Below are 19408 nucleotides of genomic sequence, written 5' to 3'. Positions count from 1 at the left end.
TACCCCAAGCGACTTGCAGCTGTAATCGCAGCAAAATGAGGCGCTACAAAGTATTAACTCAAGGGGGGGCGAATTATATTGCACGCCCCACTTTTCAGTTTTTAATTTTTTTAAAAAAGTTTAAAATATCCAATAAATTTCATTCCACTTCACGATTGTGTCTCACTTGTTGTTGATTCTTCCCAAAAAAATTTGAATTTTATATCTTTATGTTTGAAGCCAGAAATGTGGCAAAAGGTAGAAAAGTTCAAGGGGGCCAAATACTTTCACAAGGCACTGTACATGGATTGTACGCATTTTTAGTGCAATTCCACAGCAGAAACGCACTAAAAACATGCTGCGTTTTTTCGTCTGTGGATTTTCCTCTTCAAATGTGAATCTATGGGGAAAATCCACACGTAAAACTCAACGTACTCGTAAGAGAAATTGACATATTGCGGCTTTCAAACGTGCACAAGTCACTTTAAGTAGCGTAAAAAAAAAAAAAAAAAAAAAACATTTTTAGAAATCCCATCCACTTTACTGGAACTGTAAGATGCTGCATTTTTTAAGCAGAGAAAATAAGCAAAGTCAAAAAAATAATGTTGGAAACGTAGCCTTAGGCTACGGCCCCACTATCAGTATGTGGTCAGTATTCGGTCAGTATTTTTTCTCAGGAGTGGAAGAGAAAACCAGGAGATAAACGCATAATTGGTGACTTGTTTCTATTACACCTTTTCTCCGATTGTTCCTCACCTGGTTTCGGCTTACAAATACTGAGGAAAAATACTGACCGAATACTGATAGTGTAACAGTAGCCTTAATCTTCAACTATTTCACTAAAGTAGGTGTCCACACATCACCACTGGGCTCGGTGCTCCCTAGCATCAAGGCTTCAAGCTTAAAAAGTATTTCCAGGCATGGAGATTTACTATGCTAAATATGCTAGAATTTGTGCCAGAAAATGGTGGACACGCCTTCCACCACATTTATTAAAGAGTAACTAAATTTTCAGCAATTTTCTTTTATATTATGAGGGTACTTTAAATATCTGTAGATCAGTAGGGTCTGGGTCCTGAGACCCCCACCGATTACTCAAAAGACCCCCGAGAAGTGCGCAGGAGACAGGAGCACACAGCTCCTGTCTGAGTTTTCACAAAGATCAGAGTATGGATTAAATTTAAGGGAAAGGGTGCACAATCCGTACTCCATTGTAAATATAGGCCCATATAGGGGCTGTGCGCTCCAGTCTCCAGAGCTGCATGCTTCTCGATGGTCTTTTGAGTGAAAAATGTAGGTCTCAGGACTTAGACCCCCACTGATCTGCAGGTGCTGGCAAAAATCTTAAAAAAAAATGCTGAAAGTGCAGTTAATCTGCAACTGTAGAAAAGGGTTAATACAAGAAAGGAAGAATGGCTTTAACTGCTACATTGTACAACATAGTCTGGGAGCAAATTATTGGTGCATTAATTCACCAAATATATCACACAGCATGAGATACAATGATAATTTGGAGACTGTGTAGTCTTCTGCTACCTAACAGGATTAGTAAATGTGCCCTGGTGTTCATAGATCTTGGTATGTAGCACCTTTGTGCAGTCTTTCCCTTCAAAGCTCAGCAGTTTTTGCTGCAGACACATCCTTCCTCCCAATTCAATAACTTCCTAATTGGAAGCCGTTACTGTCTGCCAGGTGAGATATATTGTTGAGCTGCAGACTGGTCACCAGTCACTATTTCTAGAAGCCCACTAACTCACATTCTGGCCTCTCCTCCACCGCCATTCACAGTACATCTCTACACACTATTGGATTCAATGAGGACGCAGCTGTAATTACAGTACTTTATTACCGTGTTTCTCTGAAAATAAGACTTCTTTTTTGCTCTGAAAGATGGGTTAGGGCTTATTTTCAGTGGATGTCTTATATTTTTCCATGAACAAACAATCCACATTTATTTTTGAACAATCAACATAATAATCATGGCATCACATTCTGGAACATCAACATAACTCTCCAAACCTTGAATTCCATCATGAATTTCTTGAGATCCTATTTCCATGTACAACAATCTACTCTTGACCCAAGACGATGAAGAACGATGGGGATAGAACAATCACTAAAAGATCATTCTGTCCTCATACATATTATGTTATCAGCAGCATATCTCCTATTTACACCGGGCAATGTGCTAACAAGAACAATGGCCGTCATTCATTAAGACTGGCATTGGCAGGCCAGTCTTAATGAACGGGGCTACAGACGTGACTAAGTGCACTGGTACATTCCTTTACATCTGCCATAGTCACGTAGTGATCAAACTATCTATACAATATTCATCATATGACTTTCGGTACATGCTTACGTTCGCTTTTTTTTGTCTTTTTTTTTTTTTAATTAAAAAACACAAAACGCAATTTTCTTACATGCTTCTCTGAATTCTGACTCCACAAGTGCAGGGCACCATGAAATGCATGGGCAAGAATCATTGACTTATCTGGGCTAAACTGACAGCCATAAAATCCTAGAGTATTTCCTCCAACTTCTCCAACGCGTACCTTCAATTCACAAAAGAAGAGGAAAAAAATTAGGCATCTCTCGAAAGGCATCTGAAATATGATGTAGATAAAAAGACTGCTTTCTGATAGTAAAAAAACAGGGCCACATGGATAACATCACTACTTAACCAGTCACTATTTAATGCGGCCCAAGGGAAGGTAGCATGTACAGGTTCCCTTTAAACTTCCATTAGCTACAGCAGTTTTTCATCTTCAATCTTCAAGCTTGCTCTATATAAAAATAACAAAATCAGCTTTACTTCCCTCCCTTGCTCCAGTGCTAACTCTCCGCCAGTGCTCCAGGCGATTGTTTACAGCAGTGAAAAGACCACTACAGCACATATGACAGCTGCAACTAATCACTGGGCTCAAGGTGGATGCAGAAGTAGATGGCACTGGCTGCTGAGCCGCAATAAACATATGAACTAATATGTAATGTAACCGTACCCTGTAGACTATTACTGGTAGCAGTGGCCGAGAGCTGGAGCAAGGGAAGGTAGCACAAAAGCACAGCTGATTTTATTTTTTCATGCAGGAAAAGGCAATGGGGTGAAAAATTTTGGATATGGTAAACCCCTTAAATGTTACATTAAAACATCTGGATTCAAAACGGCCTATCAAGGATCAACATTGGATCAATAATGGAATACCCATTTAAGAACTGGGATTACTTCAGTGGTGCGCATACCTATAAGGGACAATGTGATGAAAGGTTCCCATTTAGTACTACTAGATTTCAAATATTATATGAAATTACACTCTTCAACATTGAAATTTCAACATCAAGAAAAAAAAAGTGTAGAAATTGTGGAAATCACAGGATCCATTGACATGTTAATGAAAAACAAATGATGAACAAAATGGAAACATTTTTCAAAACATCTCGATTTATTCTGTGTCAAGTGTGAGTGCCACGTGCAGGAATACATGCACGTATTCTCTTTGGCATGCCATACATGGGGTTATAGATGGTTGTCTGAGGACTATTCTGCCACTCTGAATGCACTTGGGCAGAACATTGAAATGCCAATACCACTGGTTGCACCACCAGTTCAAGCTGTTAAGTGCATCAGGAATGAAGACTAGAGGGGTCCAGCTACTGTAAATTATGCCACCGGACACCATAATCCCAGAAGCATGACTGGTATGACATTCCCTTGTATAGGCTTGCTCATGGCATTGCCCACTAGGTCTCCAGATCAATTTCCAGTTATCATTGTACAGTATCCATATAGAGACTATGTGGGCAATAAGAGTAATGAAGAAGTCCTACTCCCAGCTTCAAGGTGTGGGATGATATAACGTACAATAACCAGACCTCCCCTAGTCTTCCTACCAGGTACCCCAACAGCTTGGCGTGATTTTGATTTGATCGTGGAACCAGTTGTACGGCTTTTGTCCAAACTATCCCAGTGGCCGTTTTTTAACATGACAAAAGCAGACCACATCCTTCTTGTGTTACTGTGAGCAGGCTGCATTGTCTGAACATGCTACCATGGCCTACAGCATCTCCAGACATGTCTCCCATCAAGCAAATCTGGGACATCACTGGATGGCAACTGTAAAGGCAGCTGGCAGCAGCGGATCTTGATTTGTTTGCCCAAGTACATTTAGGGTGGTAGAATATTCCTCAGACAACCATTATAGAAAGACAAGGCATGTAAGTGCAGGTATTCCCGCTCTTGACACTAATACTCGATACTGAATAAATTGAAAGATTTTGACAATGTCTCTATGTTTTCATCATTTCCATATCATTAATATGTCTATCGATCCTGCGATTTCCATAATTCCATGACTTTTTCTTCTTTGTGTTGCAATCTCACTGTTGAGGAGTGTATAACAGAGTCTATTCCACATGCAACTACCATCACCCAGACAAATCTTACATATTTGGCCCACATTTTTAAAGTATTTCAAGTCTTCTTGTAAAATCGGAAATTTTATGCTGCATTAGTAATTTCCCACAAGATTGGAATGGCAAGAAGCAGAAGTGAAGTTGAAAAGAAATGATAGACAGCAATTTCAGCACAAGAAGTGGATTTTTATACCAGAGTGATATGTCAGAGCACTGCTTATAGGTCACCAAAGAACATGGCTTGGAGCTTTCCCACAAAGAATGCCTATAAATGGATAAACGCACATACAATGCTCTATCACTAGATGCCATAAACTAATTCTGCCTGGTTTGCAACCGCTTCCCATTTTCACAGAAGATAGCCTGCAAGCATGCTGAAATGGAGTCCAACAGAAATGAAACAACTGTCCTTGTATGTCTGCTCAATCATGACTGCACAATATATTCAACCAGGCAGCAGACTGAAACCTTCCAAATGGAAGAATTAAGTGTTGCACCCTTGGGGACAGATTCTATATTCCATTCATGGGCTACAGTGGTTTTAGTCTTGAAAAGAACAAAAATCTAGCTAAATGCACTAGAAAATGCCATGATCCAAAAAGATTTAACTACAGTAAAATGCAATCAAGGAAACAAAAAAAGAACACAATTCTATATTAGCCATTTAAATTGGGAAATGGGAGATTTCAAGCATTAATAGCAAACACTGTTATCCCCTCAATGAACGCCCACTGTCTTTTGACAACGGCCAGTGAGGGTCCACAATCTACAGTAACGTCTTTTGGAGCTGCCATAGCAGAGGGTGTTTAATAGCTGCATGGTTTTTGTGCTTTCCAATGACCTGACTAAAGACTAGGGAACCTTTAACCCTAGCATGCGTGACATCACAAATCTACACTTTTACTTTTTTGCAAATCATATGGAGAAACTCACATAAACTTGTAAAAGTTATTTCAAAATTGCAAAATAAGATATGAATAAGACACATTTTAATTATTATTTTTTGTAGAAAACACCAAAAAACATTTTTTTTTCCAAATTTCAAACAAAGATATGAAAAACACACAAAGGTATATAAATCTAGAGTAAAGTAGTTGCAGCTACATTTCTTTTCTAACTTTTTCTTTTCAATTTTATTGGTCTTCCAAACAATTTTCACATGTTATCTTTTCTGAAGAATGTTCTTTAAAGACATTTTCCCCACAAGTGGTACAATATCGCTCAGTTTTCCTCTCTAAGTTTCTTGGACATATGAAACAACGCTTTCGTTTTCTTTCTCCTGGCCCTGGAATATCCTGAAACTGCACGCCACACCGTTTCACTGCTTCTTTAGTTTGCTTTGGCAAGCATTTCATGTTGCTTCACTCCCATCATGTGAAGCATTACAAGTTCATGGCAAAGGTCCTTCAAGAATAGGCGTCTCCTGTTCTTCCTCCTTGCATGGAATTCTGGATGAGTTTCTGTATAAATAATGAATGAATTCAGGGCTGCTACAGCAAGCATATTTGAAAAAAATTACTACAGGCCAACGTCTTGTTCGCCTCTTGCATGAATATTTTCCCACCATTTCATCCATTTTGTCTACACCTCCTTTAGTTTTATTGTAATACAGGATGATTTCTGGTTTCAATTTCCTGTCATTGCTGTCAATACTGCAATCATAATGCATGGTACTGAGTAATATAACGCATTTCTCCTTCTTCGCTTTGTAAGATACCAGTGTCACTTTGTTGTTGAAACCAAAGACACTCTCAAAGTGCTCGCTGTGGATTGTGTTTCATTGCTTGAGGAATTTCTCGTTGGTTTGGCTTCATAGTACCAACAAGTGTAACAGCTTTTTCAAGCAGAAAATTGCCCAGTGCAACATTGGTAAAATAATTGTCCATGGTAATGTTTCTACCTGAATTGTATATTGGTACAGCAAGTGTTTTCACAATCTCAGACCCTAGATCTTTCTGTACTGGTGCATCAACTCCCTTGTCACAGTAGATAAGCCCATTTATGCCATAATAATTTGCAGAATCACACATCCAGAAGATTTTTGTTCCATACTTGGCTGGTTTACTGGGCATGTATTGTATGAAATTGCAACGTCCTCTGAAGGGTACAAGTTGCTCATCTACTGTAACATTAATACTAGGATTGTAAAGTTTGGTGCACTTTTTGATAAATATGTTCCAGATTTAACTGATAGGGGCTAATTTGTCTGTTTGGAACCTCGCTGCACGAGTTCGCTTATCATCAAATCGAATGTTTCTTCTAATTTCTTCATATCTGTCCACAGCCATTGTCGCTTTATAGTGTGGGTCAGAAAGTGGGTCCACAAATAATTCTCTGATTGGAACATCATACGATTTTTGACTCCCTGCCTGCAGTAAAAGTCCAATATATGAATAAAGTTCCTCTTTTGAGATATTTTCCCAGGACTTATTTTTTGCAGAAGCGATTCGTCTTCCTTCTAGGCCTTAATACTCCCTCCCAAAGTCACATGACGTCCTCACATGGCATGATCCACCCCCGCCCCTCCACCAGCAACCCTGACTACAAATCAAATAACTTGAGACACAAGCACTGCTGAGTACATGATAAAAATAGCAGGGGCCTAAAAGACCCCCGTTCCGTACAGATGTGGTTTTCCCCAAAAAAGCATTGTTACACCAAAATGCCTATCAAAAAAATTATATGAACAACTGGATATTACCAACAACAACACACTTGAGGAATACCTAGAGTTTCAAAATTCTAACTAAATTAATTTTGCAGATAATAGCAAAAAAGTAAGCACCAGGGCCTAAAAGGCCCCCATTACGCATTGTAGGGTTAAAGAGCCCTGGAGCTGTCTAATCAGTAAGCCTACTTTTAGGACACAGTAAAAGCCTCCACATATATTAGAGCAAATCGGTCAACCAACAGCCTTCCCTCCCCAGTCCTTCATTCTCAGGAAGGCTGGGCTTAGCTGAGCGCTACTATGTTCTCTATGAGAGAGCTGCCGCCAGACGCCTCTGGCAGCAAGTTATCACCTGGAGAAAGCAAGTTATCACCTGGAGAAAGCAAGTTATCACCTGGAGAAAGCAAGTTATCACCTGGAAAAAGCAAGTTATCACCTGGAGAAAGCAAGTTATCACCTTCAGGGAAAAAAAACAGATCTCCAATAGGTAGCATCCTTCTGACATCATCTATCAAGGGACAGCCAGGAGGCCCCCAAACAAACTAGACAGCCAGAAGATCTTGCCAACATTTGTTTAACGTGTATGCATTTAGTCCATTTCTGGAGACATTATTTTTTAATTAAGTGGATGTATTTGAGGATAAAAATCTTTTTCTGAAATAAAACCCTTGCACTGTTCTGTTTAGCTTTTACAGACTCTTTTGTTTGGCTATGTGCACAACCCACAGAGTTTTTCAAGCAGAAGATGATACAAGAAACTCTGGTGTTTTTTTTCTCATTATTTCGAACGTTTGTTAACCCCTTAACCCCCGAGGGTGGTTTGCACGTTAATGACCAGGCCAATTTTTACAATTCTGACCACTGTCACTTTATGAGGTAATTACTCTGGAACGCTTCAACGGATCCCTCTGATTCTGAGAGTGTTTTTTCATGACATATTGCACTTCATGATTGTGGTAAAATTTCTTCGATATCACTTGCGTTTATTTGTGAAAAAAACGGAAATTTGGCGAAAATTTTGAAAATTTAGCAATTTTAAAAATTTGAATTTTTATGTCCTTAAATCAGAGAGATATGTCACACAAAAGAGTTAATAAATAACATTTCCCACATGTCTACTTTACATCAGCACAATTTTGGAACAAAAATTTTTTTTTTGTTAGGGAGCTATAAGGGTTAAAAGTTGACCAGCGATTTCTCATTTTTCCAACAAAATTTACAAAACCATTTTTTTAGGGACCACATCACATTTGAAGTCACTTTGAGAGGTCTTTATGACAGAAAATACCCAATAGTGACACCATTCTAAAAACTGCACCCCTCAAGGTGCTCAAAACCACATTCAATAAGTTTATTAACCCTTCAGGTGCTTCACAGGAATTTTTGGAATGTGGAAGAAAAAAATGAACATTTAAACTTTTTTCACAAAAATGTTACTTTAGACCCAAATTTTTTATTTTCACAAGGGTAACAAGAAAAAATGGACCCCAAAATTTCTTGTGCAATTTCCCCTGAGCATGCAGATACCCCATATCTGGGAAAAAAACACTGTTTGGGCGCACGGCAGGGCTCAGAAGGGAAGGAGCGCCATTTGACTTTGATTGTAAAATTTGCTTGAATAATTAGCGGACGCCATGTTGCGTTTGGAGAGCCCCTGTGTGCCCAAATATTGGAGCTCCCCCACAAGTGATCCCATTTTGGAAACTAGACCCCCCAAGGCACCTATCTAGATGCATAGTGAGCAGTTGGAATCCCCAGGTGCTTCACAAATTGATTCGTAAAAATGAAAAAGTGGAAAAAAAATACTTTTCCATTTTTACGAATCAATTTGTGAAACATCTAAGGGTTCCAAGTGCTCACTATGCATCTAGATAGGTGCCTTGGGTGGTCTAGTTTCCAAAATGGGGTCACTTGTGGGAGAGCTCCAAACGCAACATGGCGTCCGCTAACAATTTGAGCCGATTTTCCATTCAATTTGTTAGCGGACACCATGTCGCGTTTGGAGAGCCCCTGATGTGCCTAAACAGTGGAGCTCCCCCACAAGTGACCCCATTTTGGAAACTATACCCCTCAAGGATTTTATTAAGGTGTATAGTGAACATTTTGAACCCAGAGGCACGACACAGAATTTGATAACATTAGGTCATCATATTGAATAAGTTGTCATAAGTCTTGAGCGCAAGTGCATCGGGTACTCAGGTATGCACCATGTACTGCGTGTGCTCGAGTGACATGCTCGAGTCCCCGCCCGGATGTTTCACGGTTATTAGACACCCAAAAAAACACATGCGGGGATCGCTCGTGCATGGCAGGCAATCCCCGCAAAGTTTTTTGGGCCGTGAAGCATATGGGGCGGAGACTCGAGCATGTCACTCAAATACCCACGATACTCAATGCATACCAGAACACCCGATGCAAACTCAAGTAGCGAGCACTTGCGCTCAACACTAGTCGCCATATCGTCATCTTTTTTTCTTACTTTTGAAAAAAATCCCAACCCCATCACAACCCTAACCCCAACCCCAACCGTAGCACAACCCCAACCGTAGCAAAACCCCAACCGTAGCACAACCCCAACCGTAGCACAACCCTAACCGTAGCACAACCCTAACCGTAGCACAACCCTAACCTGAGAGTTTATTTTTTACGCCGTTCCTCATGCGGTATAAGTGATTAGACTACCTTATTCTTCGGGTCGGTGAGACTACAGCGATACCAGAATCATATGGGGTTTTTATAACTGACAGCTGTCACACACTAAAAGACGCATTTTTTGTAAAATCTAGTTTTTGCATCACCATATTTTGAGAGCTATAATTTTTCCAGATTTTGGCAGACAGTAGCGTGACGGCTCGTTTTTTGCGGGATGAGTTGACGTTGTTATTGGTGCCATTTTCAGGCACGTGACATTTTTTGATCGCTTTCTATTCCGATTTTTGGGAGGCAGAATAAACAAAAACCAACAATTCAGGAATTTTTTTTTTTTTTATTCTGTTCCGCGTGTGGTAAAATTGATAAGGCAGCTTTATTCTTCGGGTCAGTACGTTTACAGCGGTACCACATTTATATCGTATTTCTATGTTTTGCACTTTTACATAATAAAAGCAATTTTATAGAAAAAAATATTTTTTAGCATAGCTTTATTCTGAGAGCTATAACTTTTTTATTTTTCGGCTGATGGAGCTGTAAGGCGGCTTGTTTTTTGCGGGACGAGATGACGTTTTCAGCGGTATCATTTTTATTTATATTTGTCTTTTTGATCGCGTGTTATTCCATTTTTTGTTTGGCGGTATGGTGATAAAGCATTGTTTTTTGCTTCGTTTTTTATTTTTATTTTTTACCGTGTTCACTGAAGGGGTTAACTAGTGAGACAGTTTTATAGGTCAGGTTGTTCCGGACGTGGCGATACCAAATATGTGTACTTTTATTGTTTTTTTGTATAATAATATTTATTGATGGGTACATTATATTTTTATTTTTGGTGGATTATTTATTTATTTTTTTTTAAATATTTTTACAATTTTTTTTTTTTTTCACTTTCTGATAAAGCATAAAAACTATTACTTTGTCCCACTATGGGACTTTCACTTTTTTTTCTCTGATCGCCTGCATGGCACAGGAATGCAGCACCATCCCTGTGTCATGCAGGCTGTCAGCGCTGGACAGGGAGAAGATTGTTTGGAGATGCACTGCGCATGTCCAAAAAATCTTCCTGCTGTCTGGTGACCCGGATGTTGTCATGACGACATCGGGTCGTCATGGCAACATCCTGGAAGCCACGGCAGACAGCGCTGGAAGCCGGAAGAGGAGGTGAGTATCTGCGATCACCTCCCCTTGCCACCGCAATGCTGCGATCGACTTCGATCGCAGCATCGCGGGGGTTAATGTGCTGGGAGCGGTGCGTGACCGCTCCCTGCACATAGTACCGGGTGTCAGCTGTAACAATCAGCTGACACCCGGCGGCGATCACGCCCGCACAGCCTGTGTGCGCGCGCGCGATCGCCATGACGTACTAATACGGGTCTGGCTCTTAAGTCCCAGGGCATAGACGCGTATTAGTACGTCAAATGTTGTTAAGGGGTTAAAGGGGTTTCCCCACGAACAAATCACATTTTAATCAATAGATTTTGGAATAATAACAACTTCCACAATTGGATGTGTTTAAATAAAATGTCCCTGTGCTGAGATAATCTTATAAATGGGCCCCTGCTGTGTACTGTCCGTGTCTGACTGTGCAGGAACATGGTCTGATCATACCACAGCTCCTGGGTAGGGGAGGAGGCAATAGAGTATACAGACATTACAGCATGAGATGGGATCACAAACAATTCTTTCTTTGAGGTAAAACATTGTTTAAAAACATCAAGTGAAAGGTTTTACCTCACAAAAAAAATCAGCTGTGATCCCCAGCTGTAATATCTGTATACTCTTTTGCTTCCCCCCCTTGCCCAGGAGATGTGGTATGATCAGACCGTGTTCCTGGGGTGTTGGACTGGGGTGCTAAGGGTCCACTAGTAGCCAACTCCAGGGCCTCACTTTTCAACTACATGCAAATGTGACATGATCCTCAAATCACAAATTTATATAAAAAATAAACTGGGCTGCTCGTTAAATAAATAAGATGCTGCCGTTGTCTGTACATAGTGATTCGAGTGCATTGTGCCAAGTACTGCTCAAATAAGAGGGTGGGGGACCACTCCTGCACAGGGGCACAGTAGGGGATTCTCCTGTGGGCTAGTACAAGCCTGCCTCCAGATGTCTGAAGTCAGGGAGAGTGAAGTGGCCGCTGCTAGCTACAGGGCTCGCGTGACATAATGCTACGTGAACCCCGGGAGAACCAGATCCAACAGCACCAGCAACGGAGGTGAGTATAGCTGTTATTACTTTATAAGGGGGAACATAGTGATTGAGAAGGTGTTGTCTGAGTAGTGGAAAACCCCTTTAAATTTACGGTAGTTTACTACCATTTACTTTGGTAATTCACCATTTGAAATTCACATATAGGCCATTTTCATAGTTATAATCAACAGCTCCATCAACAAAAAGTAGACGTTGAATACATTTTAAATAACAATTTTTAAAAAAATCCATTGAATATCCATCTAAACTGAAATTCAATCCAGAACAGTCAGAAAAGTCAATGTCACCACATGGAAAAGTATGGCGGAAGCGGCATCTAGAAATACCCCACAGTACACAAGCACCTCAGGGGTTGCAGTTGCTTTGTATACCGTTCATTACTATTTTTCTGTCAGGATGAAGCCATTTCTTCTTGACTAAAGAGCCAGCTAAAAGGCTAAAAATGCATTATTATCATTCTAAGGCACGGGCTGGGTTAACACTAACGCCATTAAAAGCTTTAGCTTACAAGATAATGAACCAGTTTCAGCTCCACCATATACATAGCTAAAGTGGTCTGTACATGGGAAAAGCCTTAGCAATAGGGCTCAGTCAGACCAGTGTACAATATGGACGTATGTCAGACCGCACACTGACTAATGTAATGCAACAGGGCTGTCCAGATGACAACTTATTCACATGGACTAAGTACCATTATCTCCCATATTTCAGATGAGACTCGCCTACTCAAGTCTATGGGGAACCCCAAAAATTGGATCCCACATGGATCATCTGTGTAGCATTGGATTCTTATTAATACATCGCCATTATTAAGCTAGGAAAGTGTATATGATCATGCACCTTTTAAACTGATTTATAAAAACGAATGCTACACAGACGTAAAAAAACATGCACACATGGTAGGCAATATTGGATGAAAATCGCCTGAGTTTTCGGGATGAAACTTGGACGACTTTTTATACACTTGTCTGACCCCGATGTTAGGGTTTATGCATACATATTAATGCACATATGTTTCAGATTACTTAAGATTAGGAACGTCTTAGGATACAATTCGTTTGAATTCATCATTTACATACAGATTTTATTAAGACCACTAATTTAGATTGATCTTTACAAATGTAAAAGTCAGTCCTACGGATCAGAAATTTGTATGTTTGCAGCCCATGCCTTATTCAATCTTGCCATGCACATTAGAAAGACTGTAAGCGAGACTTGCCAATGTTGGTAGACTTGTTTTTTTTCACTTAATCCTAAGTAAAAGTTACTACACAAGAAGTAATAATAAACAATAGGATACAAACCTGTTCTAGCCATACTCCCGTCTCCTCATCAGGCTCCCAGAGAATCATGGTTTTATCCATTGATGCGGATAAGAGGCTCATAGTTTGTACAATGCTGCCACCTGCAGGACAAAACACAGCAGTAGCATACATAATACAAAAGAGGTTTTGTACTGGTTCATACTTGTGACAGATCTTCCTAATGGAGGCTCCAACACAAGTACCATCATTTCTGCCTGAAGAAAAAATACACTACACTTTATCTGTTAAATTGATGGTTTCCTGAACGGAAACCAAACTGATCTCATTATAGTTAATGGGATTTTTCGGAGTCCTTAGTATCCATCACAGAATGGATGTGTTTTTTTGCAGGAGAATGGTGAACTATAGCGTGACCCTAGTCTTGTAGGGTTCTGTATTATTACAACAGGAGCAGAAACTTTTTTTTTTCTCTTCAAGTATTTATGTAGAGGATTTTCTAGATTTATGCAAATATATACATATTACATGTACGGATGCAATCAAAATGACATCTGCACTCCCCCACTGAAAATTATAGGTACATTTACAAAATTTTTGCTGTTTGCAATAAAACAATCAATAAGAACGACAGAAAGGGAACATGACAGGTCCCCTATGCCCCCCAAATCACCAGCATTTGTATAATCCTTTATAAAACACCCAGCCTAACAAGACCTCTTTACTGTTTGGCACATTAACATACCTTTAGAAAAAGTATTTCCAAAGTCTGTTTTTAACATGCAAATAACCTTTGACTAGTGGACAGGGCGTTGGTTCCCCAGACTAGTCGTCTCACTCTGCATGTTATCATGCCCTTGTGGGCACGCGACTTTCTTTCCTACAAGTTATTGCGCCACTGAAGCCAATTGTATGCTTCCCGATTCAGAGGCGCACTGAGCATGTCCAAAAGAAAAGAAGGAGCTTGATATTCAGACCATCCGTTGACATCAGGCTTCTTCTCTGCTTATGGACATTTGCAGTGGGCCTCTGAAGGGCCTGTCCAGTTCCCTTTAAATGGCTCAACGCAACTAATATAACAAGTGGTTTCTCCAAAATCATAAAAAATGACACTTTTACTGACTATTGTAGTCTCAATTATTCACCCCCTTCATGACAAGCATCTTTTGTACTTATGGTAGAGCACCCATGGCTGTTATAACCTGCTACAAATATAATGCATAGCCAGATACCAGCTTCTGTAAGCATTCCTGAGGAATTTTAGCCTATTCCTCCTGGGCAATGGCCTCAATGTTACTAATATTCTTGGGTTTGTGTGTGAAACCGTCTTCTTCAAATCACAAAGATTTTCTATGGGATTTCAGTTCGGAGGCTGTGACATCTACTCAAGAATCTTCCAGAACTTCTTCTGAAGCCGATTATTGTCCTGTTTGTAGATCCCATGACCTCTTAGCTTCAATTTCCTCACAGAAGGCATGACATTATCTCATAGGATTTCTTAATACTTGATTGAATCCATTGTGTCCTCCATATTCTGTAGGTTTCCAGTGCCCGAGTAAGCAAATCAGCCCCAAAGCATCACTAAGCCACCACCATGCTTCGCTGTAGGCAGTGTATTTTTTCAGAGTATGGTTCATTCTTCATTCTCTAAACATACTGCTGATACATAGGTACGAAAAGTTTCAGCTTTGTTTCATCACTCCATAGAACAGAATCCCAATACTCTTATGTCTTACTTATATGGTTTTAGCATGTTTCTTGTGCTTTTGGATCAGTAGTGGTGTAAATCTTGGTGTTTAGGAATGGAGAAGTTCAGCATTCACCATGCACCTTGCTGTGCAATCTGAAACGTCATTGTCTGCTGCCACCAAATAATAATTATTATTATTAACTGATTATGATATATAAAGCACCAGTTTTTCTTCTTGTTGGTTGAAACATATACAGGTACTGTCGTCAGTGTTCGGGCTCTTTCACACGTCCTGATATTTCCAGCACCGGAAAAAAACAGTGCTGGATATATGCGTGTCCACCTGTGTGCCGCATCAGGAGCACACGTACCGGCACCTGGAAATCAGCGGTACAGTTAGCGCTGTTCCCAAGCACTGGGTGCTGAACGCTGTCCTCATCACTGTCCCCTGCTTGCACTATGATCAGCAGCAGGGAACCATGATGAGAGTTGTAGTCTGCTCCCGTTGACTCTAACTAAAAATAAAATAAAAAATCCTTATACTCACCTGTCCCCCACTGTAATCCATGCTACCGCTCACGCCAAGGAGTGGGGGAGAATGACGCGCTCCAGCGAGCGGGCTCCAAAGCTGCCCTCAGAGAGCGGTGTCCTGCCACTTACTGAACTCAGCGCAGCTCCGGGGCCCGCTCGTTGGAGCGCGTCATTCTTCCCGGCTCCTCTGTGTGAGCGGTAGCATGGATTACAGCAAGGTACACTTAGGACAGGGGAGTATAAGGATTTTTTATTTTATTCTTATTTTTACAGTTGGAGACAGTGGGACCAGACACACTGACGCGAGAAAGAGCCCTTACTGTAACTTTAAATTTGTGAGCTTTGCTTCCGACTCTCTTTCTAAATACATTCAATATCTTTGTTATCTTTTGTTTCTTTTTCTTTGTTTCTGCAAGACAATTTATTCCCTTAACTGTTTGGACTTCTCTGGACAACCTAAGAATATTAGTAAACTGGAAGCCATTGCCTATCAGGAATGGGATAAGAATTTTGCCTGAAGTTGATGTCAGACTATGGATCACATTTCCAGCAGGTTATAACAGCCAAAAGGGCTCTACAAAATCCTAAACACACTTGTCATTAAAATGTCAAAATACACGGAGACTGCGGCAGTCAGTAAAAATGACATTTTGTGTTGAATTTGATGAAGCCACTTTTTATATTAGTTGCGTTGAGCTATATCAATTGTTTATGTTGAATTGGTTTATTACAAACAGCAGAAAGTTTGTAAATTTTGCTAATAAACTTAATTTCCAATGGGGGCTGAATAATTTTCATTGCAACTACATGTATAATGAAAGAAGTAATTTTATGATATGTTTCAAGCTGTATAGCGATGTTAAAAGGTAACTATGTTTTCAATTAACTATTCAGATTAGGGTATCCTTTTTGTGTACATGAGAAATAACACCATTTCAGGTCATTAGTGACTTATAGCCTGCATTCTCATCAGTTTTTTCCCTCCCCATGTTCTATCTGCAATTTGTAATCCACTGTTTGCTGGGGGGAGGAGATGAGCGTTAGTGATTTCTTCCATACACAGCACAGATATGAGGTATTCCTGCTCTTCATTCACTTTTTGCTCACAAAGACAAAGCTGCAGCAACATGAAGTATACTATACAGCAGAGCTGAGCTGTGTTGATCTGACTCAAGCTCTGATGTAAGATAAAACACTTGTTAAAGAGCTCTGCACAATATTTTTATGTCTGTTCCCTTCCCTGCTGCGCATTCCCCCCCTCCGCTGCCATAGAGGATAATGAGCTGTGACATGACACCTGCAGTCTGTCTCCTCTGAGCAAGAGGGACTTGAGCTGCTTTTGTCTGCTTTCCTGATGGTGAGATCAGGAAGCATTGGGAGGGGAAGAAGTGTCTGATAATTGGTGATAGAAGCTGATTTCCCTGATAAAATACATTAGAAAGTCTCTTATGATTACCTGTACTATTGATTTATGCAAAGTTTGTTAAAAGTACAGTCCCATTTTAAATAAGAAGTTGCCACTATGTAATGAATTATGTAAATCAAGGGAAAAAAAGTTATGATTACCAGCTGTAATGGTCTGCAAATTGATCTGTATGTGTAGCCTTTCAGCACATAATACTGTTACCTTTCAAGAAGGATGGCAGCCAGTGAACAGCGTACACGGAGTTTTCGTGACCGGCCAAGACAGATTCTAAGGTAACTGCATAATTGAACTCTTCCCCTAAAACAAGAAGAACAATTACAATTAACCAGAGGTCTGAACACAGAACACTTTTCCGATTCTTTGGTGTCACACAAACAGCTTCACATAGTTATCAGAATAGTTTCCCTTGATTTGTTTTCACATGATAAACTATAAAATGATCTACAACACTCTGTACTCCGCATCCCATGTACAAACTAATGATCATGGTAAATTGCATAGTCTAACCCATTTTGAAGTTTCAGGAACACTGGCAGTCTTCCTAGAACCATGTCCCTACCTCTTATAGCTTAGGAGTTGTCTCAAGAAAGCGTTTGGAGTCTCTCTTTAAAGGGGCTGTCCAATATTAGAAAAACATGGCTGTTTTTTTTTTTTTTTCAGAAACAGCACAACCAAAGCAAAAAGGAAATCAGACATGCTTTTCCCATTTTCGACTACCGCTTTAAGTACAATCTCTCAGATTCTTTGTAAATTGACCTTTAAAAAGCGAACCGTAAAAGGTTCACAATAATTCTTAGGCAAGGTCCATAACACATCTGGGGCCTACATGCAAGGAAAACCTACAGTTGCCTGAAAAGTATTAAAAACCTCAACGCATTTTTTTTTTTTCTTTTTTACATACACTCCTTGAGTTACATTCGGGTTGTATGCCAAGAGCTTTCACTTCACATACTCAATGTGTGCACATTATGAGATGGGAATGGAACCTTAGATTACTCTGCCAAAAAAAACTATATAAGGCTATGTGCCCACGATGCAGAAATGCTCAGGATTTTTTCCTGAGCGTTTCTGCATCTTCCTGGCAGAAAAAACGCATGTGGATTGTACATGCGTTTTCCTGCCAGGGACAAGCGGATGTGAAGCGTTCTTCACTGGCATTTCCACATGCGGGTTGACAAGCGCTTTCCAAGAGATTTTAGCATCACTTGGAAAGTGCTTGTCAACTTGGTCACACTATATAAATACAAGCAAACAGCATGGATTTATATAGTGTGATCGAGAGAATGTCAAAAAATAAAAAAATAAATGTATACTTACCCTCCGATGGCCCGCGCTGTCTTGCTTCACCGTCCCGGCTGCCGGCAGCGGTGGATTGAAGGACCTGCCGACGTCAGCGTCGCGTGAACCATCACATGACTCTGACGTCAGCGCAGGTCCTTCATTCCATCACGAAGTGCCGGGAAGCAAGGAGGAGCGCACCGCGGGCCGCCGGAAGGTAAGTATATATTCATTTTTTATTTTATTCTTTTTTTTACAACTTTTTTAATGGTACCTGGGTGTGGAGGAGAGTCTCCTCTCCTCTACACCTGGGTACCATCCGTACGTTAGAACGCGCCAATTACGCAAGTACAGATGCAGTCTTGCGGAATTGGCGCGTTCTAATGCAAGTCAATGGCGGCGAAAACGCAGCACTTCCGCAAAATAATTGGTAGTGCTGCGTTTTTTTCCGCAATGATAATCCGCAGCGGAAATTTCCGCAGCATGTGCACAGCACATGCGGATTATCATTGGGGGACATGGCAGGCCTTCTAACATGCATTTTTTAAGCGTTTCTGCAGCGCTTTTGCCGCTGCGGAAATGCTTAAAAAAACACATCGTGGACACACAGCCTTAAAGGAGTATGTATATAGTTTGACAAAAACAAGGCTAGATTCCATAAGAGCATTGGTCGCAACCACAAAACTGAGAAAAAAAAAATTTAGGCAATATGTTTAACAAGCATATACAGTGGGTGAAATAAGTATTGAACACGTCACCAATTTTCTAAGTAAATACATTTCTAAAGGTGCTATTGACATGAAATTCTCACCAGATGTCGGTAACACACACACAGGCAAAGAAATCAAACCATAGGTGTCCATAAACTAAGTTGTGTGTAATAATGAGAAATGACACAGGCAAAAAGTATTGGACACATGAAGAAAGAGAGGTGTAAAAAGTCATGGAAAGACATGACACCAACTGAAATCTATCAGTAATTAGAAAGCAATCCTGCCATTTAGTGAAAAATAATATCAGCTGGTTCAACGGATGGTCTATAAAAAGATGTCTCACAAGAGACATCTCATGATGGGTAAAACCATTGAAAAGTGAGCTGTCCCAAGACCTTCAAAACCTTATTGTTGCAAAACATACTGATGGCATTGGTTACAGAAGAATTTCTCAACTATTAAAGTTTCTAGTAAGCATTGTTGGGGCCATAATTCGGAAATGTAAAGAACATCATTTCACCATAAACCGGTGACGGCCAGGTGCTTCTTGCAAGATTTCAGACAGAAGAGTGGAAAGAATTCTCAGAA

At 40.2% G+C, this 19408-nt stretch overlaps 1 protein-coding gene across 3 annotated transcripts in view; it reads right to left on the bottom strand.

Annotated features, from left to right (window-relative positions):
* Positions 1-19408, bottom strand: part of ELP2 (elongator acetyltransferase complex subunit 2) — a 102578-nt gene that overhangs the window by 49971 nt on the left and 33199 nt on the right. For all 3 annotated transcript variants that reach the window (XM_073678611.1, XM_073678609.1, XM_073678610.1), the window contains 3 exons: positions 17031-17126; positions 13225-13325; positions 2403-2534 (listed from right to left, as the gene is read on the bottom strand). In XM_073678611.1, the coding sequence (XP_073534712.1) occupies positions 2403-2534; positions 13225-13325; positions 17031-17126 (329 nt within the window). The remainder of the gene's footprint in view (positions 1-2402; positions 2535-13224; positions 13326-17030; positions 17127-19408) is intronic.

This window comes from Phyllobates terribilis, unplaced genomic scaffold (assembly GCF_046119375.1).
Source record: "Phyllobates terribilis strain yellow unplaced genomic scaffold, ASM4611937v1 Scaffold_4__5_contigs__length_816908805, whole genome shotgun sequence".
Taxonomy (NCBI): domain Eukaryota; kingdom Metazoa; phylum Chordata; class Amphibia; order Anura; family Dendrobatidae; genus Phyllobates; species Phyllobates terribilis.
The sequence above is the reverse complement of the archived record's forward strand: the minus strand, read 5'-3'. Positions and strand labels throughout refer to the sequence as shown.